Source organism: Castor canadensis, chromosome 7, assembly GCF_047511655.1.
Source record: "Castor canadensis chromosome 7, mCasCan1.hap1v2, whole genome shotgun sequence".
Taxonomy (NCBI): domain Eukaryota; kingdom Metazoa; phylum Chordata; class Mammalia; order Rodentia; family Castoridae; genus Castor; species Castor canadensis.
Window position 1 is genome coordinate 114,763,373 of NC_133392.1, and position 25,764 is coordinate 114,789,136.

The following is a 25,764-nucleotide window of genomic DNA, read 5'->3' on the forward strand; positions in this document are numbered from 1 at the left end:
ACAGTTTCTTTTCTGTTTGGGGGAATGAACCAGATCAAGTAACTATGAGGTAGATTGCTTATTATCGTTTGTATATTATTTTTAAAAGGTTTTTTTGCATAAATTTTCATATTATTTGGTTTATTCAGATTCAGTGTATAGCCCAAACATAAACTAACTTTGCCTGTAAACAAGAACACATTTTCATAATGCCAAGAAATGTTGCTTAACTTGCTCAACCACATGTGTAGAAAGGGGAGTGGCTGAACAGACTCTCTGTCATCTACATCAGGTTTCCATACATGACAGAGTGGGATGTGGCCAGGGCAGTGTGGAATGTGAGCTGTAGAGGAAGATCCAGCTCTCATTGGAAACCAAGGCCTTGTTGAGGAAAGACCACTCAAGGAGGGAGGCCTAAGCAGTTCCAAAATAGAGGGAAAATCCTATCACTGAGGTCCCCAAGATAAAGGAGGACAATGTATAACCAGAACCCTGGGCTAGAGGACTGACTCTGGGAGTTCTCAAAAAATCATTTTTAGCCACTCACCTCTTAAATACAAAAGAAAATAAAACATGTAAGAAAGGCACAGAATATAATATTCCATAGGATATTATGGGAAGGCATCTCATTGAGTTTTTGGCCATACTGAAATGAACTCCAAGATTATTTAGGGAACAGAAGAAGTGTGCAGGGTCACCTACTTGGTCAGATTGCTATCTGGTGGATCATTATTTCAGTTATGGTCACACACAGTCTTTTTGGCGTGAAGTAAATTCTCACTGTTTGGAGGTGTGGACAATCCCCCTTGGTGCTGAGGACATTCCTACTGCTCAGGGAGGCAATCAGAGCAATGAGCATTTGCTGTGCAGAACATTTGTCCATCACTGCTGTGACTCTGAAATGGGTGAGTTTGGTTCCCATGAGATCCTGCAATGAACAGTGTCATCATGGGATGATCTGCCTACCAGACTCTGCTGATCTAGAAGTTGTTCCTGGCAATGACTGAAGACTTCTAGGTGCCACTCCAGAGGTCTGCAAGAGGATGTGGGCAGTTGGTAATTTGTTGGAAATACCCTAAATACTCTTATCATGATGTCTTCAGCCTTGAAGGGGCAGGCTTATCAGGTGTGGTTGGGCACTCCTTAAATGATTGACATGCCTACGTGCAGAGTTGAATAGGAATCTGACCCAAAGTTTAAGGCAAAGGAGACAGACAGGAAATGAAGGCAGAGATCTCAAGCTTTATCCTGTTTTTAAATAGCCATCAGGCACCTGCAGATCCAAGTGAAGGTTCAGTGCTTTTGCAAAAACATACTCTAAGTACCTGTTATAAATGGTTATAGGAAAAAGATGACTGCTCTTACACTTACTTGTTTATATTATGGAGTTTCCTTTTCAGGACTGATAAATATTACACAGTTTCATTGCTGCTTTGCTGTTTGCTATTGTCATTTTTGTTTGTTACAAGTGGTTTGAACATTTTTAGGCTAGACACTCACTCTCTCAGTTAGCCCTGGGCTCCCATTGTCTCTGTCCTACACCCTGCATCTTCCTCCAGAACCCCTTCACCTGGCAAGGCATTTGACTTTGTAATCCTGCACTTCTGTCTTCTGTGCTGTGGTGAGGCCAGGCCAAAGCCAGCCTTGGGTTTTGCAGGAGGTAGTTGAGGATACCAAACCAGAAGGCACTAGTGCCAATTGTGAAGGTAATTCCTCTTCTGTTTTTGTCTTTCAGGAAAGCGAGCTTGCCTAGGAGAACAATTAGCAAAGTCTGAGCTATTTATTTTCTTCACTTACCTTTTGCAAAAATTCACCTTCAAACCCCTAAAGAATGAGAAGCTGAGCCTGAGGTTCAGAGTGGGCCTCACCATTTCCCCAGACACCTACCACATATGTGCTGTACCTAGGGCATGATGTTGTTGGAGAAGGAAATGAGAAGAAGAGCAAGAAAGAATGGCATGTGCTCTGAAGTTGCTGATTTCTGCTCAGATGTGAAAGAATTGAAGAAAGATGACTTTGAAGAAACATGAGAAGAATTGAACCAAGAAGATATTGAATCTAAATCCCAGCTCTGCATTTGCCTTCAAATTGGCCCTGTGCAAACCCTTCAGAGTCTTTGCTAATCTGTTATTTTGAATTGCAAGTGTCACCCAAAAATCCCCAAGGAAAATAAGAGATGTAAGAGGAGACAGACTAAAAACATGTGAAATGCTGTGAGCAATGTTTCTGCTGTTTGGGGTTTGAAAAACTAAGGAAGTTTATTCAAATTGATTAATAAAAATACATGTTATTATGGTAAATTAGAATTTACACTATATTTTCATATCTATCAACTTATAATTGGTATAATCATTAATAACAATTTTATTGAGGGCTTACTGGTATGCCAAATTTTGCTAAATGCTTTAAGTGTATTAACTCATTTAATGATAAAATCTCCATGCCAACATTTTAAAATTTAATTTTCTTTTTATTATCATATTATTGTTGTACTGGGGATATATTGTGACATTTACAATATGCTTACAATATATCTTAGTTAAATTCACCCCCTCCATCATTCTCCCTTATCACCTCATCCCCTTCTTACAATAGTTTCAACAAGTCTTATTTTTCCATTTTCATGCCAATATTTTCTAAATGCTATATCCCTTTTGCTCTCCCTTTTTCTGTCTCTTTTTTTACTGCTGAATATGGCCCATTAAACCAATTTTCTACTAACAGATTCATTAAAAATCCCAATCTAGGCAATATGCTTAATTAAAGAGATGTATAGTGTTTGGAAAATGCTTTTATAAAAAAAAACAAATTGGCCCTGTGCATATCATTTATCTGCTTAATGATTTATCTTTTCCTTTGAGAGGTGAAGAGAGAATAATTCCTTGCTTAAAGATAGTTCTTGTGATAATCAAGGGATATATTGAATTTAAAATTGTTTGTGAACCATAGCACATCATAAAAGATAAGCTATAATGGGCCTCCTTCTTATTTTTGCTTCTGGCCTGTTGAGGCATCTCAGATCAGAGTGGTGCAAAATAGTCAATAAGAGTTAGCATTGCTAGCACTGTGAGCACTTTATCCTGTGTCTGCATGGATGCTCCTCTGGAAAGTGAGAGGGAAGCAAAGATCCCTATTCCCAGGCACGTATTAAGCAATTTCCAGCATTTATGTAATAAACACCAACTTGGCCTTGGACTCAGGGCCAGGTAGGATTTGAACACAGGTAAGCAAAGCTGGGGAGCAGGTTTGGAGAGCAAATGAAAAGATCTTCTATCTTTAGACCACCTCCTGCCTTAATTCCTCCATCAGGCACTTATTCCCACAGCATTTCACATTGGGTACCAGAACTTCAGAAATGACAGCATCCTGCTCACTGAGGGGAGATACTGGCTATAAAATGGGGAGCATGGCTGGCTGTGCAATTTTGACTCCAACTCAAATGCAAACAAAAGAACCTGTTAAAGTAAAATAAGCCACATCAAAAGATTTTTCTTTCCTGACTTGGTTACATTTAACAAGGAGGCCAGGGGTCTTTTTCTTTCCTGTTGCTTGGGTTTCATAGAAAAGTATGATCAACCAAATACCCTGAGAAAAGGAAACAGAAGAGTATAGAGGAAGAATGTTTGGCTAGGGCTAACCTAAATTGGATATGAAAATCAAGGAGAGCATATCTGGAAGAAATGGTTGGATTTTTAATATGAGTAGGAAAGCTTGGTCTCTCTGACTGATAAAAAGAAGAATGGAAATGAAAGTCCAGCTGTGCTGACTTCCTTCTTACTCACTAGAGGATAAATCTTTAGAAAACAGGGCAATCGATAGTCCAGTATAAAACCATCAAGTCAGGCTTTGAAGTTCCTCAACAATCAGGGACACTGTCTTCTATTTCTTTTCCTTCTTCTGTCCCCCAATCATATAACTCAAGGAGGAGTTCCACAGGAAACTGGTTAAAGTCATTACATTATATGTTTTAGTTTCCTTCTCTGTAAAATGATAGACTTTGTTGGAGTCCTCTCATATTTCATTCCTGCTCTGCTGTACACTTGCCATGATTCTAGATGGGCAGCCACACACCCATTACTGTGTTATAAGTAACCACAGGGTGCTATCTGAACCTCAAGGATGCAATGGGACTGTTGAGTGAACTGTGCCATTGACATAGACAGACATGCTTATATCTCTCCACAATGTCAGAATTTATGAAAGTCAATAGATTCACAAGATACATCAATTTTATTGACTTTACTTCACCAAGTATTTTGGTTTCACTTGGAGCAAAAACTTACCTTCAAACCCGCAAAGAATGAGTATGAATTTAAAATCAGATTGGAGATGGAGGGAATTAGAGCAGAGAAGGTATCAGGGCACGTACAATGCCCTGAATCTTAAGGAAGTGTTCCCTGCACTGGGGGAAGGTACAAGGCAGTGGTCACCCCCAGTTCTCTACTATTCATAAATAAGAGGCAGGGGCTGGCCAAGTATCTAAGTTCCAAGAACAGGTCCTGGGTGAAGAAGCTGCTCTATTAGAACAGGGAGCTCCTGAGCTCTACCTCTGGTGTCCTTGTGCTCAAGCAAGACTACTGAGCCAGCATCTGTGCTAAGGCACCCAAAGGGAAAGATAGGGAACATTAGGCATGAGTGTCCAGGACATCAGGGTTGGTCACCCTTCAACCAAGCATGTATATCCAGCAAGACATATACCTGCAACCGTGCTAATTTTTCTCCTCTAAAAGAGAAAAATTGATAAGGATAAAATTCAAAAATGTGAAATCCTGTCTGTGTCACACATGAATAGCATGGAACTCAGTAAGATGGAAGGCAAAAGTACTTTATTCCCACCCCACCTTACTCCAGACATTTTGCGGGCTACATCTTTCTTGCTTGGATTACATTGTCTTCCTCTAAAGACTATTAGTTGCCAGGCACCAGTGGCTTACATTTGTAATCCATACTGCTTGAGAGGCAGAGATTAGGAGGATACAGTTTAAAGCCAGTCCAGACAAATAGTTCAAGAGACCCTATTTCAAAAATACCCAACACAAAATAGACCTGGTAGAATGGCTTAAGTAGTAGAGTGCCCTGACTTCAACCCTAGTGCCACCAAAACTACTATTAGATTTTGTGCTGATAGGCAGTTAATTTACTCGTAGAATAGCTGGATTTTTTTGTGACTTTGCTTTAAAGCTTTGTTAGAGTCGGTATAGAGTAGCCTTCATTCTAGGGTTCCCCACAGTGAACTTTCAGGGGCTCTACTAGGCCATATTGAGGTATTCAATATGGTCTTTCCACTCTATTCAACATTCAAATAATTCCAGCCAGAAAATGTATGGCAGTTGTTAAAGTTGGTAAGTTGTTATAGGGTTCTAGTAGTTATTTTTTTCCCTCCAGCCTGGTGGCGTCTTATGCTGCTTGCCAAGTTTAGTACTGAGCTGTTCTTTCTGAAGATTTATGTAGTTCTTTCTTGGCATAGCTTCCTCTCTTCTCTCCCTGACAAATTCCAGCCATGTCTGTTACTCCTAACCACAAACTATATTTTCTCATCTTATCAATGCTACTGTGTTCTCATTGTTTTCCCTCCATTTTGTGATGGGGCACAATAAGCACTTCTAGAAGAAAGCAGAGTTCATTGTTCTTTTCTCAGGGAATCACAGTCCTGTAGTTGTACTTTTTCAATATCTGAAAACTTGTATTTACTTTGTCTGTTTTTCTGGTAGTTTTTGGTGGAAGTACCAGTCCAGTACTTCCTAGTCAGTCATAGCATAAGGAAAAAAAAAGTGTTTCATCACACTGCAGTATTTTTTATGGAACTTAACACTGGCTAAGAGTAGTTCTGTTCCTTGTATCTATACCCCTCCCAATGACTTCACAAGTCCTCCCTTCAAGAAAAAGAATCTTTTTACAACTTCCTTCACTGTCCTCTGGCCCAGTGGTCTGTTTTGATCAATAGAATGTAATGAAATGACTTTTCTGAGCCTAGGAATCAAAAGACTTTGAGTGTTTCTGCTTGGAAATTCTTTTGGAACTCTTGAAACAGACCTGTTACACTGCTGGATAATGAAAAATATGTGGCCCTGTCATTACTGTTACATTGCTCTGACATCTGGCTAGCCACCACAGCTACTTGAGATGAGTTGGTTCCAGGCGAATCCAGAAGCTGAATGCACATGTATGAGTGAGCCTAGCAGAGAGAGATGAACCAGACTACATTTTCAATCTGAGATTAGTGTGTTAAATAAGTGGGTGCTGTGTTAAGCTCATAAGTTTTGGGGTGAGTTGTTACACAGGAAGTTAACAGACACATCTTAAGGGCAAGAACAGTATCTCTTTTTCAGTTCGGTGTCCACACTACCAAGCACAATGCCTAAAACATAATAGGTCTCAATACATAGTGAACAAAATAATGAACAAAATAGGTAAAATAATTGTGGGCTGCTGCTAGATTGGACCCACTGTCACAAATGAGATCTCTGCCACTACTTCGTCTTTGTCATCTCGCTCTTATAATGCATTACCCAGGTCTGGTGCTAATTTCAATTGTTCAGGAACACAATGGAGGAGCACAGGCTTGTGCTCACCTCAGTGTTTCTGTTCCAGTTCCTAGCTGGCTTTCTACAACGGACCCACCTATCCCATTTCCCCAGATTTGTTTCTCAAGAACAGGCAAATGACCTAAATGGTTATTTGGTACTTTCTGAGTCACACTTTGTGTTTGTGCATCTGCCATGAACTATTTATTCTGCACTAGAGAACGAAGAACTTTTCCTTCTTCTTTTGAAATAGATAAAAAATTAAACTAAGCAAGAAGAAAGGGCCAAATGCTAAAGGTCCCTTTCCGGAGCTAAATGGCACTAAACCACTGAGGATGTCTATAATAGCTATTAGGGTTAGAACAGAGACTTCTCTTTGCCCAAATACATCAAAAATACAAAAATACCTCAGGGCTCTCATGCACAAAAAAATACATTGAAAGACTGCAGGGGGTGCCCTGGGGAGTCAGATGAACTGGAGATTAGAGTTCTGAGACTAAACTAGACTGAATTCAATTCTCAGTTTCATTTATTACCTTCTTGTGAGTTAAACAGGTTATATATTTTCCTGAACTCCATTGCTAAAATAGAATTAATAATAATGCCTGCTATCAAAGACTATATGATTGGTCAAAAGGTCCACTATCCCTCTCTGGGGTATCTTTTCTTGCGCTATTCCTCCCTGTGAGGTGATTATATATAACCACCTTGATAAATAGAGGAATGTCCATGAGGTTAACTTTGCTCAATAAAATAAGAGCAAAAATTCCAAGAGTCACTTCTGAGTGCCTGAAAGTCATCTAGTCCTACGACATGGTTCTTTGCTCTGCCATGAGACCAACAATGTCTCAAATAAGGGTCTGTCTGCCTAGTCTAGGGTGACAAACACATAAAGCCCCGTCATAACTTTTTCAAGATGGACATATGATATAAAAAAATTAATGTTTTGCTGTTAGCCACTAAGATTTGGGGATTGCTACTGCAGAGTAATTTACCCTAACCTGTATTATTCTCCTGCCTCATTCTGGTAGTGATGACCAGAGATAGATAAATATCAAAGTAACATAGTTGTATCTGGTTATTTCAAATTAAGTCTGTAGTCATACTGTTACGCCATTGGAAAATTGGTTTGTACACCTTTTTACTTCTAGGAACATTGATCTTTTCCTCACTAGGTTCACAGAACAATATATTCTTCTCCTTACTGGCTGTAGGAAGATTACAAATTAGAAGGGCTGCTACACTATATACCCCAGGATGCATTCCCTATAATCTAGGTGAATGGCACCCTCTGCAGGTGGACCTTCCAGAGCCTGCACAGCCATGAGGTTCTGTGGGTCCTCACTCAGCTGTTCACCTCTTCGCTTACATCTCTTGGTACTTCATTACCAGGCTACCAAACTATTGATTCCCTGGGAAAGACAGATCTTTTCACATCTTCATGTCTTTATATAGCTTTTTTTTCTGCAAGACATGTCTAATTACACTACTTATCCTGTAAAAATTGCTTAACTGTCAACACTTGGTGATATTTTCCCTGACTCAGATGCTCCTCCCTCAGTTTCCTAAAAATGCAATTACAAAGTTTTAATTTTATATTTCCATGTCATCTACCAAATATGCTGAGCCTTTTGCCTTGCTCACATGGGTTCAACACTTAGTGCTTCATGCATAGTAGATGTGCAGCAAACATTTATTAAACATATAGCAAGGGTTTGGGGAGGCAAGCAACTAACATAAATGCAGTGTGCCATAGATTTTTCTGTCATTTTGCAGCAAGCTTTCTACATAGATGTGCCTTAATTTTACATTCTAGAAAACCTCGTCTTTAAAGATTGACCAGAAAGGTCACACCTACTTTTTTTAAAATCTGCTTTGTGGAGAGAATTTCACAAATAGAATAAGGCTTCCAAAAGTCCACTTCTTCAAAAACACACTGGAAAACTAGCAAAAATAGTAAAAAAAAAAAAAAAAATCAACATTTGTGGGACTGTGAATATTAAGCAAAGTCCTAGAGCATTCCAAGTGTATAGTTTAAAAGGTACTCTCCAAATAGCAAGCCATACTATTTTAATTTGTCCTGTCCATTCTTTTCTCCTAGCTCTGGAGTATCTGCGAAAAGCAACCATCTTGCAAGTATGGGAGTTATGATTATCAACCACCACGCAGCCTCTGGAAGGAGAAAAATAGGTTTGTGGTACCTTAAAGGCCTCATTCCCAGAAAATTGTCACTATTTGACCACTCTGGCAGTTCTTTGAAAAGCCCCATTCTCAAGACTTGCATTTGACCTCAGTGTGTGAACCACCACATACAGGATACATTTAAATGAATCAGTGACTGTACAACATTGTAGCAAACCAAAGTAGCAGTGGTGGTTGGTGTTCACTACAAAAGGAAAAACTGGGAAAAGATAAGTCCATTGGGGCTTCAAGCTACAAAATATTCCTAGGCATCTGAAAGGCCATGCACATGCCTCTGCTGTGTGCATCCGCAGAAAAAGACCTGAGAAGGCCTTCAGAACCTTGTGGTTCTGTGTAAGCAGAAAGTGAAGGCTAAGACAGAGCAATAAGCTACCTGTTGCAGGATTGAAGATATAAACCAAGTCAAACAGAATGAATTGGGAGAGGCTGAGTGACTTATCAGTTCAAAACCTCTGTCCAAAATCAGTGGAACACTCTGCTAACAGATCACAAACTACAGTGTCTGCTCATGATGAAGTATGGAATCTTTACAGAATTAGTCCAAGTAAGTTTCTAAACAAAAAGCAATAGAACTAGTAGTAACAATAACAGGCTCTGGGGAGGGGGGGTGCGGGTATGAGGAGGATTCTGATTTCTACAGTTTACACATATCATTTTAAATGCCAAGTTTTCAACAAAAATTATTAACCATACAATGACACAGGAAACTATGAACCACAGTTTTAAAAAAAGCAGTCACTAGAAACTCCCTGAATAAGAAAAGGTAGTGGATTTATTAGACAAAAGTTTTTAAATAAGTATGTTCAAAGAAACTATGCCTATAGGTAAGTATAAGAATGATTTCTCACTGAATGGAAATCATAACAAGAAGACAGGAACTATTTTAGAAAGCAAATTCCCCCAAAAAATCTAGAGATGAAAATATAATATCTGAAATGTAAAATTTACTAAACAGGCTTAACGGGATTTGGGAGCTGGCAACACAAATCAGTAAAGCTGAAGATAAGCCAGTGAAATTACCTACTCCATGGGACAGAAGGAAAAGAGAATGAAGAAAAAGGAGAACTTAGAGGCCTGTATGACATTAATTATATGTACTAATACATGAGGGGTAGCAAAGGAAAGGATAGAAAGATGCAGAATGTTTATTTTCAGAAATAATGGCCCCAAATTCCCATTTAATTAAAAGCATTAACCAGAAGACCCAAAGTTAACAAACTGCAAGTAGTGTAAATTTGAATAGATCTGCACCTAGGCATATCAAAGTCAAGTCATCAAAATTCAAATAGAAAGAGAAGATCTTGAAACAAGTATATCATTGTAATGGTTATCACCTGAATGCTTACTGGAAGCCAGATGGGATGATGCCTTCAGTGTTTTAAAAGAAAAACACTATCAACCAATAATCCTACACCCCAAAAACCATCCTACAAAATGCAGTTGAGGCAAGATAATGGATCAGACATGTCCTCCATTTTGACTCCATGAATGAGAAGAGTTGGGTAACAAAGGAGAGACATTCTTAAGAGACAAGGAGAGGAAGAGCATTGGCAGCCCTGAGACCAGGCTCTCTGAACCACATAATTTCCATCCCCTTGACCTCCTTCAAATGGAGGTGAACTCCTAGCAGGGTTTGAAAACACTGAGACCAACAGGCAGAGTGCCTTGGTCCCTCAACTTCCCCTACCAGTGTAGAGCTCTGTATGCACCCAGACACTCTCCAACAAATTTGGGAGACACCCCTAAGCTTAGACATTTACTGCCCCTAGGGACACAAAATGGGAGGCTTGTGAAGCAAATGGAAATCTGTCCAGTCCACAGACTGTAAAGCTACCTGTGGTCAGCAGCAGCTCCCAGTAGAAGAGAAAATCTTCTACAGTGAATATATTCTAGAAGAAGACAACTGACCCTTCTACAAGAGAGTCCAGCTAGTTTTCTTAGCAATGCTGGGCATCAGGCCTGGTGCTCTGAGCACATGGGAATTCTTGGCTACTAAGCAATACTTCCAACCCAGGAGTGAGAAATAGCACCTCAACCCTACCACTACACAGTCTTATCTGAACATTGAGAATACTTCAACTGAAAGACTACAGTTGATTAAAGCCTCCAACCATTAGCGTGGCCTCAGGTATGCAAATCTCCATGCAGAAACAAAAGAAATATGAAAAAATGCAACATGACTCCTCCAAAAGTGGACAACCCCACACCAATAGACACTAATGATACTGAAATAGAAGACGTCTGAAAGAACTCAAAAATGATTGTAAGAATGATCAATGAAATTAAAGAGAACATGAACAAATGCCTGAATTTCAAGAGAATACATATAAACAGCTGAATGAAATAAAACAATGCAAAAATACGAAAGAGGAATTCAATAAAAATACAGAAATCATGAAAACAGTCAACCTGGAATTCTAGTAATGAAAATATGAATAAGACAAATTTTAAAACGTGTTTGAAATCTGCTCAAGTAGACATGATCAAACTGAAAACAGAATTCAGGACTTAATGACAAGGTAGATATGTTAGAACATTCAAATAAAGATACTGGAAAAAATAAAGAAGTACAAATGTTAGTGGTGCCAGTGTAGTCTGTGAATAGAAGACTTTAAAATTCTTTGTGTCCTTCTAGTAAGAATCCATGGCAGGACACATGGGGGTAAATGGAATTAATTAAAAGTTAGGGAAGAGAAATACAAAAGGGAACATGGTGGGCACAGGTGGAATCTGCAGGCAGAATGCAGGCTTCTTGCTCTAGGTGCTTTTAAAACTTATGCTATCCTAGGGGAAGGGAGGAACCAGGTGATTCCCATCCATTAGTCAATGAGTGCAGAGGGGCATGGGCAGTTCCTAGACCAGGTGAGGGTGGTCCTTAAGCCAGAGCATGGTCAATCTTAAATGCAATACTAAGTCATATATTTTTGAGTCCCCAACTTGCCCTAATTCTAGCCTTTCCATTTTCACCCTGAGATACAAGATCCCCCAAAAAATCTTTTTGAGGTTGTTGAGACACTGGTGTTCTCTTTTTCTGAATCTGCTTCAAGCTGAAAAGGGGCAACAGACCCTACCGATAAAGGGAAATTGTCTCTCCTATTTCTTTCCCTGGGGGTCCTTTTGGACACAAGATGTCTGAATTATTGTCCAGTACAATTAAGGTTTCTCATGGAGATCTGGGTTACCCATGGAGATCTTGTTCATCTGTAGAGATTGATAGCCCTGTTGCCTCATGATTGGGATCCTAAAGGCTTTTAATCTACAAGAGATAAATGTGGTTTAAAAGGCATGACTTAAAATATGAACAATGATAGGAGTACTAGAAAGGGACCTGCCAGGTAGCAGGAAGGATAAAGAATCTAACTTTTCTCTTGAAGTGACAGAGTCTTATGGTTACTTTCCTATATGTGTTTATACCTATAGCTATTTTTAAACCTTAGATGGCCCTCTGTTTGGACAGCCACTGTGGTGGGCAGTTAGGGACTGATTGTTTGGGATAATAGTTACATTAGGGGCCAGGTGTACTGTTGTGGAAGTATGGTCAGACAAGAAACCAAGCGACACTCTGAGGAGTGGAGAACTCAGATTTTTTTTTTTTTTTTTTAATGCCAGCAGGCTCAGATGTGTACCTGTGTCTGAGCACTGAACAAAGGATTCACAAGATATTTAAAAGGTAGTGCAGGGCATCAGGTTAATTGGGCTGGTAGTGAGCTAGGGACCTAATGTTTAGATAAGAACAGCAAGGGAGGCCTGCTTTGGAAAGTTTATTTACAAGTAGAGACAAAGAAAGGCGGGAATGGGTGCTTATCTCTGCATGGTGCCTTTCATCTCGGTCCTGAACTTTTGCATGGCTCTAATGGGCAATTCCTCATGCTTTACAGCTCTGTCCAAGGTTACAGCTTTTAATTGACAGTTTACCATGTTTTACAACCCTGTTTCAAGGCTATCTTCCTCTTCAGTACCAGGAGGCAGGTGCCAGTCCAATTAGACAGTAAATATCAATGAGTGGGTTCTGTACAGAGAGAAGACACACAGTGTCCCTAAGCAGAAGTTGGATACCACTGAAAAATTTAGACCACATGCATGAGAGACCCTTTATAAAATCTTTCAGCTTTGATTAATTGTAGAGGTATGACATAATCTACTTTATCTAGATTTGGCATGGCCCCCTCACTTGTGTAGTTCTCTTTAACTGTGTCAGGTGACTGAATGCCACCTGTCCCTCTAAGAAGTTGGGGGATGCCAACAACTTGGGGGTCACATCCTCTTAAACTGTTCCTTTGAAGAGTCTGCTAGGTTGGTAGTTTTGTCCTTTGGAAGGAGTAGACTCTCCCAGAAAGTCAGATTTGTCTCACAGAGGAGGGGAAGTAACACAACAAACAGATCAGAAGTCAGTGCCAATATGACCTTTTTGGCCAAATTAAGCAACAATAAGACTTATTTAAAAATGGCTCTTAGACTGGGCTTAATTATATCTAATTGTCTGTCTCATAGAGGATTATTGACACCTTTAAATTGTTGTAAAGTGTCAGCAGACAATAGTTATAAAGTTTTACAAGGAAAATGCAAAATGACCATAATACCTAAGAATGTCAGTGCTGGTTGACAGGTAAGCACTTGTCAGAGTCATTTTCATGGGCTTGTCTGTCAATGTTTCAGAGGGATCAGAACTGTAATGACAAAACTCTAAGTAACTGTAGTTAATAGTTCAGCAATTAACATAACAGTCTAATTACTTTTAATTGTATATAATATCACTAAACCTTTCTTAATACAATTGGGAACATGTGCACAAACTTGTAAAAGAAGCTAAGACACAAGTTTGGTATGGTGTCTTTTTACATCTGTATTTTAGAAGGCTTATATACTGTACTAACATATAAATATAGCATAAGGCTTATATACTTTGTACTAACATACAAAGGAGCCAGTAGCAGTGTCATAGTTTAGACCTTGAATTTTGGTTAGGTAAAGTATCAGGTGAGTAGTCTTCAGCATTATCAACTGACAATTAAAACCCCTCAATTTCCCATTAGTTAGGGGAAGACAGTGTGAATAATTCCAGATAGCCCCTATTTTGATGCACGATTACATATTATATATATGAAACAATGTTTATCTAGTGAATGTCAGATAAAACAGATGTCAGGTCTAAATGGCAGAACTTTTAGCATCATAAAGAGCAGAAATGTCAAAGACCTTATTAGATAGAATGTACCTTTGATAAAAGAACTATAGATGTTTACATGTATACACTTTTAACTCTATAAAAACATTTAGATTTATGTACAAGGCTCTACCAGTATTAGAATCATTTAAAAGAATTTTTACTTAGTTTAAACTTAGTTTCCCTAGTGTTACCAGAAAAATATGTTAGAGTTTTTGCATCTGTCAAGAGACTAATTTAAGCAGGATGTAAAAACTCATTGAATTTCATGAGTTTTTTTGAAAAAACTTTTAAGATATGTTTGCTAATAAATAATACAACATCAGAACTATCATATACTGGGCAAAGAGGCTCATACCAAAAACAACATGTATAATGAGAAGATAACAATATAAAGGAAGACAGTCTGATCACTGTTAAAAAGAAAACATCTTAATATGATCTTTGTAACCAGTAATCACCTTTTAGTAAACTCCAATAAAAACATAAGCTTTCATCATCCCATGTGGAGGGTGAACTTTTGTTCAGTTTTGCTAAAATTTTGTATTAGCCTATAGCACCAAAAATCCCGGACAATTATTTTGATAAAACAGAAACCCATTTTAAAATACACATTAGTACTTTAAATTCGTAAATTTTGACCTCAGAAAACTCTCTAGGCAAACTTTAAACTATAGCCACCCAGTCACACATATATAAACTTACAAGCTTTAAGACCTTAATATGTATCTTAAATGACTTCAGGTAAAAACCTGAGTTTAGGTGACACGGTTTTTAATAAAACTCTTAAAAGACTCAGGAATAAAAGTAAATTAAACTATTTTTTAATAATAGAAACGTACAAAAACACATAGGTCAATAAACCTAATTATAAAAGAGTTAAATGTAAATTACACTCATGATAGAATGAAACAGATAAATTTTCTTTACTCCTAAGGTAGAAAATAGTTAGGCCTGGTTGAGATTAGAACTTTAGATAACTTTCCAAATAACAGTTTTACACATTAACTTTATAAAAGCAGTTTAAAAACCATCCTAAAAACATCTACACACATGGATGTTTTGACCAAAAAATGTCAATCTAAGCATGCACATATGAGCTGAAAAAAATAAAACTTCAGTGACCACAAGAACATTAGGTACGAGACAAACTAAGACATACACAGAAAGCACAAAATGACACCAAAAAAATCACATTAATTCAGAGTGCATTCTTAAATCATTTTGTCATTATTTTTAGTAGGTTAGCCAGTTACATTCTTAAATAGCTTTTAACAGATCTTTAACACAAATACCCTATTCTTTGTACAATCCTTAACAGATTAATGTAGTAAAACCATACTAATTTAGAGAATTTTAATCACAATTTAGTTATTATTTTCCTAGAGAATGGCAAGATGGTGTCACCCATGAGTTTCCTATCCCTAGGGAGTGGCAAGATGGTGTTGAACACGTGGTGGCTCCACCATGGTGGCAGCATTTCCTGTGACCTTATGGTCTCTCCAAAGAGTCTTTCAAATGGAACACAAAGTCATGTTACATGCAATATACAGGCTCAAAATAGCAATCTGTTACAGAAATAAAAGATATCTCCACCTGAGAGACAAGTGTTACTACTCACATGAATTAGCCAACTTTTGTTTTTAGATTAGCAGGATCAAAGCGGCCAAGGGGCCCCCATAACCGTCCCCACCCATTGATTAATGAAAGGAAGTCACCTGGTTCCTCCCTTCCCACAGATTAGCATAAGTTTTAAAAACACCTGGAGAAGAGAAGCACTCTCTCTGTCTGCAGATTCCACCTGTACCCATCAGGCTCCCTTTGTATTTCACTTCCCAAACTTTTAACTCACATGTCCTGCGATGGAGTCTTCCCCACTGGACACAATTTGGAAGTCCTCTGATCACAGACTCAACCTGGCTGGCAGCATGGGTGATGCCATTCAGAAGAAACATTTAGCCCCCAAATCCTGTACTTGAGAGGGTCATTTCTGCTTTTTTCTTTTCTTCCTTTTGCACAGCCAAGGAAAGGAGCCAAGCTCTGCCCTCAGGAAATGCAGCTAGGAGATGTGGGGATCCACAGGACCCAATGCAGGGGACTCACTCTAAGGCCCACAGGTGGCACAGTGGGGCCACGCCCTGGTAGGATGCCACAATGTCTGTCACAGGATGCACTGGTGTCTTGCCCTGCACCTGGATCCAGGATCACCCAAGGCACTTGGTTTGCATTGCTGGGTCCCTCCCTGGGTGTGCATGACCCAGGGGGTTGGGCTGCCTTAAAAACAGTGGTGCTCTTCTCCCTCCTCCCTCATTCCTCCCCACACTGTACCATACACGCATTGTGTGTCCCTGCTCCAAGTCTTTGCACCTGGTGTTGTGGCAATATATTCAGAGGAGAAACTAAGTGACACTCGGAGGAGTGGAGAACTCAGATTTTAATTTTACGCTAGTGGGCCCAGATGTGTACCTGTGTCTGAGCACTGAACAAAGGATTCACAGGATATTTAAAAGGCAGTGCAGGGCATCAGGTTACAAGGAATGTGCTCTCCCATAAATTAGGGGCTAGTAGTGGATTAGAGACCTAAGGTTTAGATAAGAACAGTAGGGGAGTCCTGCTTTGGAAAGTTTATTTACAAGTGAAGACAAAGGAATGTGTGAGTGTTTATCTCTGCATGGTGCCCTTCACCTGGATCCTGAACTTTTGCATGGCTCTAATGGGCAATTTTCAGTTTTACAGCTCTGTCTGAGGTTACAGCTTTTAATTGACAGCTTACCATGTTTTATGACCCTGTTTCAAGGCTATCTTCCTCTTCATTCCCCCCTTTTGATGCTTTTTCCACTTGTGGACAAGCATCAACACTAGACTTTAGAAATCTCATAAGGTTTTTCTTGTCCCAAAGACCTATATTGTGTTACCAGGAGCTGTAACTTTATCACTTCCATTTGCGAGCTAATGAAGTCAGTTATGGCATTAAGAAGGCACATACAAACACAAGTGCCAATAGAAGCATAAGGAGAGGGCCAGACAATGGAATCAGCCATATCTCTGCCTATTTCTATCTGCTTTACATAAAACAACACTCTGTGTTTAAGAAAAGTCAAAGCCCTCCCTTTTTGCAGTGAGTAAATTCAACCCTCTCTGGTTTTGGGGGACCACTGATGCTAGAGAGTTCAGATGGTCCTGCATGGTCACTATAGACCTAGCCACTTGTTTTATGTCATTTGTTAGATCCACAGATAATTGATTATAGTAGGTGGCTGACGAGGCAATTCCTCCTATGCCTGTTCCTTTTCCAGTCATTATCCCCAGTCTGATTAATAAAGGTTGAGTTGGATAGCTCTCTTTGACCACATATGAGCCATTAAAGGTGTGTTTGGGGGGTCTGACTGTTAGGCACTTTGTTTATCTGGGGTGAGGAATACTAATGTGCAAATGCCCTTCCAGTTAGCTGGCAAGCACTGATAAGCAAGGGTCCCTCAGACAAGGAAGATTTCCAGGGTGGTGCACCATAACCTGTCAACTGTACAGCTGTACAGCTATAACTGTACAGCTAATGGCAGTAGCTGTACAGTTGAGATTCCAAGTTAAGGTTTCCTGTCCTAGAAGGAAGCCTTAACAGGGGGTCATGGTGGTGGCAGATCAATGTCTTTTACTGGCCCAGGTCCACCTAGGTAATCACCTCTGTGTAGTCTCTCTAGATCTGCAGCTCTCTCCTTAGTAAACTGATATGGGGGTGGCGTGGAAGGGTAGGATGACACAAGGAGGTTTATTTCCTCCCCTGTTCCATGACTTTAAGGGGTCCCTTTCTTTCTGTCAGCAAACCATCTGCCCTATAGTGCCTTTGTTCATGCAACCCAGTTAGGCCTATCAGTTTTCTTTATAGTAAATCGTCCCTCTCCTGATGCATTCAGAAATTAACATTGATATTGATAAAAGGTGAAGGCATACCTCAGTTTTCCCTGGAAGGAAAGCAGCTTTACACAAGCTGAGCAGTCATCCTGACCTCTGGATTGAACAAACTTAAAATGCAGTAGAGTCAGAAGGCAAAAACACATCAAAGACCTCAAGCCGAAGACTGGGGTCTGGGCTACGGACAACACAAAACAGCAGTAAGGCTTCCTACTATGAGGAGATAACAGAAGGCCAGCCAGTAATCTCTGGCCTACATTCCAATCTTGGGGAGCAGTGACAGCCAGTCCTAGTGCAAACAGATTGCAACAATGCTAATCAGCAGGATAAGGTATGGGTGACAGAAAAGAGGATACACTTGTGTCCTGGTGGATGAATCCTCAGGCTTCCGCCATGCATTGACCAACCAGCTTCCAGGATGTGGCTGGGGCAGGGCTGGAGATCTCTCCAGTGATGGCATGCTGTTGTGAAGGTCTCTGGAACCTTAATCTGAGGGGGGTTAGTTGAGTAACGACAGCCTGTCAGACATTGGGCTCTGCAGGGGTGGCTGTCTTTTTATCCAGGAGTGATGAATCCTGGGAGGGAGTGACACCTGTAACTTCAACAGCCATAAGAGCTGCTAACATTACTAGATGGGGACCCGTCCAACTGGGTTGGAGGAGTTTCTTTTTAATCTTTTATTTATCATATCCCTTTTTTTTAACTGAGTAGAATTACCTTGACAACAATATACTGTCAGTATGTATGTCCAAGAAAACTTGTTATTTTTTTCAAAAAGCTAAAAACACCATCTTTAAGTATTAAAGGACATGTTTAGATCCAGTAAAAATAGTTATTTTGTCTCTATTTTAGTAGAAGACCCTGTCTAAAAATATGAGTTTGTGTCTGGAAAAGCTTTAATCAGATAGCCACACATGTATAGGAACCATTTCTTTAATCCTCTTGGCCTTGGTTATCTTTGAGAGGTCTGGCACCAGTGACTCCATTGGAACTTTGATGGCATTCCCCTCTTTGTCTCCAAACTGTTAGTCTCTGAGCAGTCTTTTCTGAAGATCTGTCTTCCATCCAAGTATTAACCAGGCCGGACCATGCTTAGCATTTGAGACCAGATGAGATCAGGCACATTGAGGGTGGTATGGCCATAGACTGAAGATCTTTTTTGATTGGCTACTTATTCCTGGATTCTGTTTGTTTGGTTTCGGTCCCACGTTGGGAGGGAATAACAAGCAAATCAGGTGGGAGTCAGTGCCAACTAGACCCTTTTGGCCAAATTTAAGCAACACAGAGGCTTAGAAGGAGTGACTCTTAGGCAGTGGACCTTTAGACAAGGACAATACAAAACAAAATCTAACAAAAGAGCTAGCTTGGTTGACACATAAGCACTTATTAGAGTCATTTTTTATGGACTTGATTGTAAATGTCCTAGGAGGGTCAGAACTAAAATGACAAAAATTTAAAAGAGCCATGGTTAAAATTTTGATGGACAATTTAGCAACTAATAGAACAGTACATCAGTACCACTAACTTTTTGTTACCATGTTTATCTAAATTTTGTATTGTAGAAGGCTTGATATACTTGAAAAATACAAATATATTTAATACACAGGAACCAGCAACAGCATCACAACTCTATAGAGGTTAATACACATATTAGTTTAGTTGTTACTCTTGAAGTAAAACTTTAGATTTTTATCAGTTGTAGAGAGAAAGAACAGTTTTAGCAAACACAAACAGCCCAGTCACAAACTAGCCCAGGGTACAAACTGTATTAGAATCATCCAAGAAAACAGTTGTTTAACCATGAGGTCATCTAGAAAGTTTAATATAACCTTTAGAAAATAAGAGGCACGGAATAGGCACAGAGACAGCTCAAACACTGGTACAGAGTTTATTATTTAGGCAGGAGCACTGTGGAGGGGGACCCCAGCAAGAGAGCAAGAGCCCATTGCCATATACAGGCTTGGGCTAGACATAGGGGGCTAGTGGAAAAATACTACTGTCTGCCCAACTGTCCCTGGCATATATCCAGGATGATAAAGGTAAGCCATCTGCAAGGGGGAGGAGTCTAGTCCTAACATGGCTGTCTTTATTGTTAACCCCAACATAAACCAACTCCTAAATGAACATGACTCAGTTACCTTAGTAGTTAAAACACTGACAAAAATCACCAGAGAACCCAGGTAAATATTTATGGGGACTAGGTGTGGAGTTAGGAAACATAGTGGCCAAGAACCATGGCTCAGATGTTGATAAGGGATCATATCCCAGATTGCTGACATTAACGAATGGCTCATGACATACAGTAGGATCCCACCAACCTGGAGCCAATGGAGCACCCCTAAAATAACAGGCCCAATCTGGTCATCCCTGGGAAAAAATTCCCTCTACCTGCCATGTGGAAGGAGTAGGACTAACATCCCCACTCTGTTATGTCTAATAAAAACTGGAGGTCTCAACTTCCAGTGTAGTGCTCCTTTTGGAGTCTTTATTTATTTATTTATTTACTTTTATCCTATCTGGAGGGTGCACTTTGGCTTTACATAAATAAATCTGTCTTAACCCTCATATCAGTGCAGCAGTACCCCCCCGTGCTCAGTTGCCTCTTGTCTCTCTGTGTTTTAATAAACTCTTGTTATCTTGACAAATTTATGGATTAACCTGTAGTATCAAAAATTTCTGAGTTATCTTGACAAAACAAAACCATTATAAGACATTTTTTTTGTAAATGTTATCTAGACCAATACAATATTTTTAAGGTAGCCTTGTTGTTATGAGCTTAGAGAATTAAGTTTTAGTTTAACATCAGTACATTAAATTTTGACCTTATAAAACCCTTAATGTAACTGGATTTTAATTAACTTAATCAATTACATACCATCTATAAGTGTATCATTTTATGACAATTTACTCTGTATCTTTATGACATTTTATTTTGTATCCTCTGGGGAGCTGGTCTTTATCCTCCTTTTTATCTAAAAGTATTCTTTTAACCCTTTATTTATTTTGAAAAAACCATATCCTTAATACCTTTTATATATTTTGTTACTTGTTGAAAATAACTCATAAAATCTTTTAACTTAGAGCCTTACATTTTGCATGAAAAAACAAGAAAGCAACCCTGAAATTATTTTTTGTATAAAAGCAATTTATAGAAAGCTCATTTATTAATAGACCCATATATTATAACAGAGAATTAAATCCCAGATTTTACTTATGACAGAATGAAACACGCTAAGGTCATTTTAACTACCTAAATTCCAAGATTTTGTTGCAGACTGTAGCCTCCTTTTTTTCCTTCCAGGCTAAGCCAGAGTGTTAACCCCTGAATGTCTGCATCCTAGTGAGACCTGATTGAAACATGTTTGAAAACATGTTTTTTGTTGTTGTTTAAGGTAGCAGTGGAACAGAGTAATAACTTTTACATTTACTCTATAATAAGAATCGTCCTTAAGATTCTTATGTATTTATGTATTAAGATGCTTATGTATTTAAATGTAAAAGCCTAAGCAGTTTATAACAAAGATCTTTAAAACAAATACCCTGTTTTTTGTTACCTTGAGTATCATATTAACCTTATAGTAGCAATTTAAGAACCATTTTGAAGATGTTTACATACACACAAAAAAAAGTTTTATAAATTAAGCATGCCAGAAAAAATGTCAACTTAAGCGTGCATAAAATGAGCTGGAATTCCAGGAGCAGATTAAATTTTGCCCATGCTTTAAACAAATTTACACACACACATTTACACCGAAGTTATAACAGTTTCCTTCCCCCCTCTGGGAGAAGTCCCTGACCTGTGGAACTCCTCTAGGAGGTTCCCAGGAGTGGATTAAGCTCCCTTTCCGTCCAGTGAGACGGGACCTGATTTAGGACTGATTTCCGGGGGGTGGTGATTACCGAGTCCGGACGAGACTGACAGATGAGTCGGTCCACTTCTCCTTGGAGTCCATGCCAGGTCAAGACTGCTCAGAGAGTTGGGGCACCGGGGTGAAGGAAGGCCTGGAATACCATCAGGTGGCTTGCCACTTCATTTGGTCCCATGTTCCTCCCTACTCCGATGCAGCCCAGCTTCCAGCCAGTGGCTCAAGGGGCCAGTCAGTTGGAAACTCGCTGGGGCCTCCAAATATTGTGGCAGTATAGTCAGAGGAGAAACCAAGTGACACTCGGAGGAGTGGAGAACTCAGATTTTAAATTTATGCTAGCAGGCCCACACATGTACCTGTGTCTGAGCACTGAACAAAGGATTCACAGGATATTTAAAAAGCAGCACAGGGCATCAGGTTACAAAGAATGTGCTCTCCCATAAATTAGGGGCTAGTAGTGGATTAGAGACCTAAGGTTTAGATAAGAACAGCAGGGGAGTCCTGCTTTGGAAAGTTTATTTACAAGTGGAGACAAAGGAATGCGCGAGTGTTTATCTCTGCATGGTGCCCTTCACCTGGATCCTGAACTTTTGCATGGCTCTAATGGGCAATTCTCATGTTTTACAGCTCTGTCTGAGGTTACAGCTTTTAATTGACAGCTTATCATGTTTTATGACCCTGTTTCAAGGCTATCTTCCTCTTTCCTGGCAGCCTAAAGACTGAGTCACCCAAAAATGCCACTGTGAGGAAAGCATGTGGCAGGATCTCTAACTACTGGACCAGAAAACCATGTGGATCGGAGACAATCAGAACCGCCCCTGGTCATCACAGTCGTTGCCCTGGGGACTCAGGCAGGGCTCCTCTTTCCACCTACCCTCCATCCCCCAACCTGTACCATTTTATGGACCACCAGGGAGGCATGCCTCACTGGACCCATCTAACTTCAGACTTTAAAATGCCTCTGGAGGGGCCAAGGACAGCGCCTGGTGGGGCTAAAAACTACCAGGCCAAAGGGGGAAAAGGTGGGCCTCGACATGCTAGTACTCTGGGTCTTTGGCCCGCTGACCCTCCAGAAGGAGGCTGCAGCACAAACTAACAATGCCGCTCTCCATCTCCACTACCACCATCGGGAAGGGCTTGGAGGCCGGGAAAGGTGCCACCCATGCGCCAGATCTCCTAGCCCATCTCTCAGCCAGCCCGGAAGCCCACCTTGCCTCTCAGAGCACTCCAGGTCTCTGGCCCGTGCCCCTCAACGCCTCTCAGCACAGGTGCAGAAACCCGCCTCTGCTCTCGGAACCGCACACACAGCCTAGCCCGCCAACAGAGTCCACCTGGCTGTAGGCAGGAGGAGGGAGCTGTGTACCCCAAGACCTACCACCCACATGACCGGGCTCCAAGGCTGCCACTCTGCCTTGAGCACCTGGGGTAGCCAAAGGCACCAGCTTAGGTGGCCATGGCCCTGGGCCTCAGGCCAGCTGCTGTGCATTTCAGCCTTCTTCCTCTTTCTGGTTCCCTTGCCAATCTACCCGTCATTTCTCTGTTTGCCCTGGGCACGCAGTAGTCCCAACTCTTGCCCATGCTCTCCTTGTCCCCATGGCCTGAAAGGGTCACTGAAACGCTTACCAAAAGGTCGCATTCCCGTGTCCCAGGGACACATGCACCCTTCACTGACAGGATTAATGGGATTATTTACCAGATTCTAAAGATAGTTTCTAAGTCTCCTTTCTCTAGCAAAGCTAACAAGGGCTGGTGGAGTGTCTCAAATGATCAAATGCTTACCTAGCTGTTGGGGTTAGCAGTGAGGACAGCCATTTTAGGACCAGACCCCCTATCCCCTTGCAGGTGGCTTACTAAAAACTCCCCACCCAACCCCAAAGCCTGACAAAGGGACTGTTGTTAACCTTTATCTCCAAAAATGGGTGCCAAGGACAGTTGAACAGACAGTAACCTAACTACAATTTATCTTTCTTGGGTGCTCAGCAACAGTATGCCTTAGTGACTTTCCTGGTACTTTTTCACTATTGCCCTATATCTAGCCCAATCCTGTGTGTGGGAGTGGGCTCTACCTCTCTTGCTGGGGTCCCCCTCCACAAGGCTCTTGCCTGAAAAATAAACCCTGTGCTGGTGTTTGAGCATCTCTCTGCCTCTTCCATGCCTCTTTCATTTCTAACACTAGCAAGTATGATGACATGAGTTCGAATCCCACCTTACTTAGTTTGCTTTAATTATTTGGTTTCTTCATTAAGCTAGCATTCAGGATTAGCATCCCATTCAGGACCCCCATGAAAAGGGTGGAGAGGTGGGCCCTTAGGAGGATGGATGACTTGAACTCAGAGTCTCCTGCCATGCGTTCACTCCAGAGACATGTGACAGATCCAAGTTTAAAAGGACCTACATTGGAGACTTCCTTGGTATCTAAAGAAGGGATGCCTCAGGGATCTAGGAAGCCTTCATGCTCTCTTAAAGGGAAAACACCCCCTTCCCACTCTCTTTCTCTCTCTCTCTCTCTCTCTCTCTCGCTTTCTCTCCACCAGCCAGCATAGGGGAAGCCCACATATTCACTTGGCTGTATCCTTAAATACTGGGAGTGCTTTGATCCTGCTAATCCAAATTACTAACTCATATGGACAGTAACAGCTGTCTCTCAGGGGGAGATATCTTTTATTTCTGTAACAGATTGCTATTTTGAGCCTGTGTGTTGCATGTAAGATGTCTATGTTCCATTTGAAAGATGCTTTGGAGAGACCATGTGGTCACAGGAAATGCTGCCACCACAGTGGAGCCACCACGTGTTCAATGACATCTTACCACTCCCTAGGGATAGGAAACTCATGGATGATGCCATCTTGCCATTCTCTAGGAAAATTATAACTTGTGATTAAAATTCTCTAAATTAGTATGGTCTTACTATGTTAATTTGTTAAGGATTGTACAAAGAATAGGGTATTTGTGTTAAAGATCTGTTATAAGCTACTTAAGAATCTAGCTGACTAACCTACTAAAATTGACAATAAAATAATTTAAATGCACTCTGAATTAATGTAATCATTTTTGTGTGCTATTGTGTGTGTTTTCTGTGTATGTCTTTGTCTCCTATTAATTGTGACCACCAAATTATTACTTTTTTGAGCTCATACATACACACTTGTATCTGACTTTTTTTGGCATCCCTAGGTCAAAACATCTGTGGTGTGTTTAGATATCTTAAACTACTTTAATAAATTTAATATGTAAAACTGTAATTAAAAAAGTTGTCTAAAGTTCTAATCCCAACCAGGCCTAATTATCCTTTGTCTTAGAACAAAAACAAAATTAATAGGCAATAATCTCATTTTATTTCATTCTATTGTGAGTGTAGTTTACATTTAACTCTTTTATAATTAGGTTTATTAACTCATGCTCTTTTAGATTAACATTATAGAAAAGATAGTTTACTTTTCTTCCTACGTGCTTTAAGGTATGATTGCTAAGAGTTTTATTAAAAAGTGTTATCTAAATTTGGGTTTTTGCAAAGGTTGTTTCAAGATGCAAATTAAGGTCTTAAAGCTTATACATTTACATATTTATGGTTGGGTTGGCTATAGTTTAAGTTTGCCTAGGAGTTTTCTGTGGTCAAAATTTAAGGCACTAATTTGTATTTAAAAATAGGTTTCTGCCCTTCCTTGGTCCTTTCTATTATTGCTTATATTCTCTCTTCAACAAAATTAGAGATAAGGGCAAAATAGTTTCTGCCTGATAGCAAAGGGGTGGGGGGGGGAGAGGGAGAGGGCAGGGGGATAAGGGAGGGGGCAGGGGGAAGTGGGGAGAAAAGACCCAAAAATTGTATGCATAAATGAATAAAAGAAAAATAAATAAATAAATAAATAAAAATAGGTTTCTGTTCTATCAAAATAAATGTCAGGGATTTTTGGTGCCAAAGGCTGATAGAAAGTTTTACCAAAACCAAACCAAAGTTCACCGTCCAGATGGGATGAAACATTAAGTTTTTATTGGGGTCTATTAAAAGGTGATTAATGCTAAATTGTGTGTGTCATTAACTCTCAGTGACTGAGCCTATTGTTTTTGGGCTCCAGGGACTGCATGCAGGGCAAAAACAACCCTGCTGTGTGTCCTAAGCCAT

General features: G+C 40.1%; 1 protein-coding gene across 1 annotated transcript in view; it reads left to right on the forward strand.

Moving 5' to 3' along the window:
* The window catches only part of Cyp2j2 (cytochrome P450 family 2 subfamily J member 2), a 37,715-nt gene extending 33,892 nt beyond the window's left edge, over positions 1 to 3,823 (forward strand). The window contains exon 9 of the mRNA XM_020160601.2: positions 1,715 to 3,823. Coding sequence (XP_020016190.2) covers positions 1,715 to 1,893 — 179 coding nt within the window. The 3' untranslated portion in view covers positions 1,894 to 3,823. The remainder of the gene's footprint in view (positions 1 to 1,714) is intronic.
* Positions 3,824 to 25,764: the final 21,941 nt, after the last annotated feature.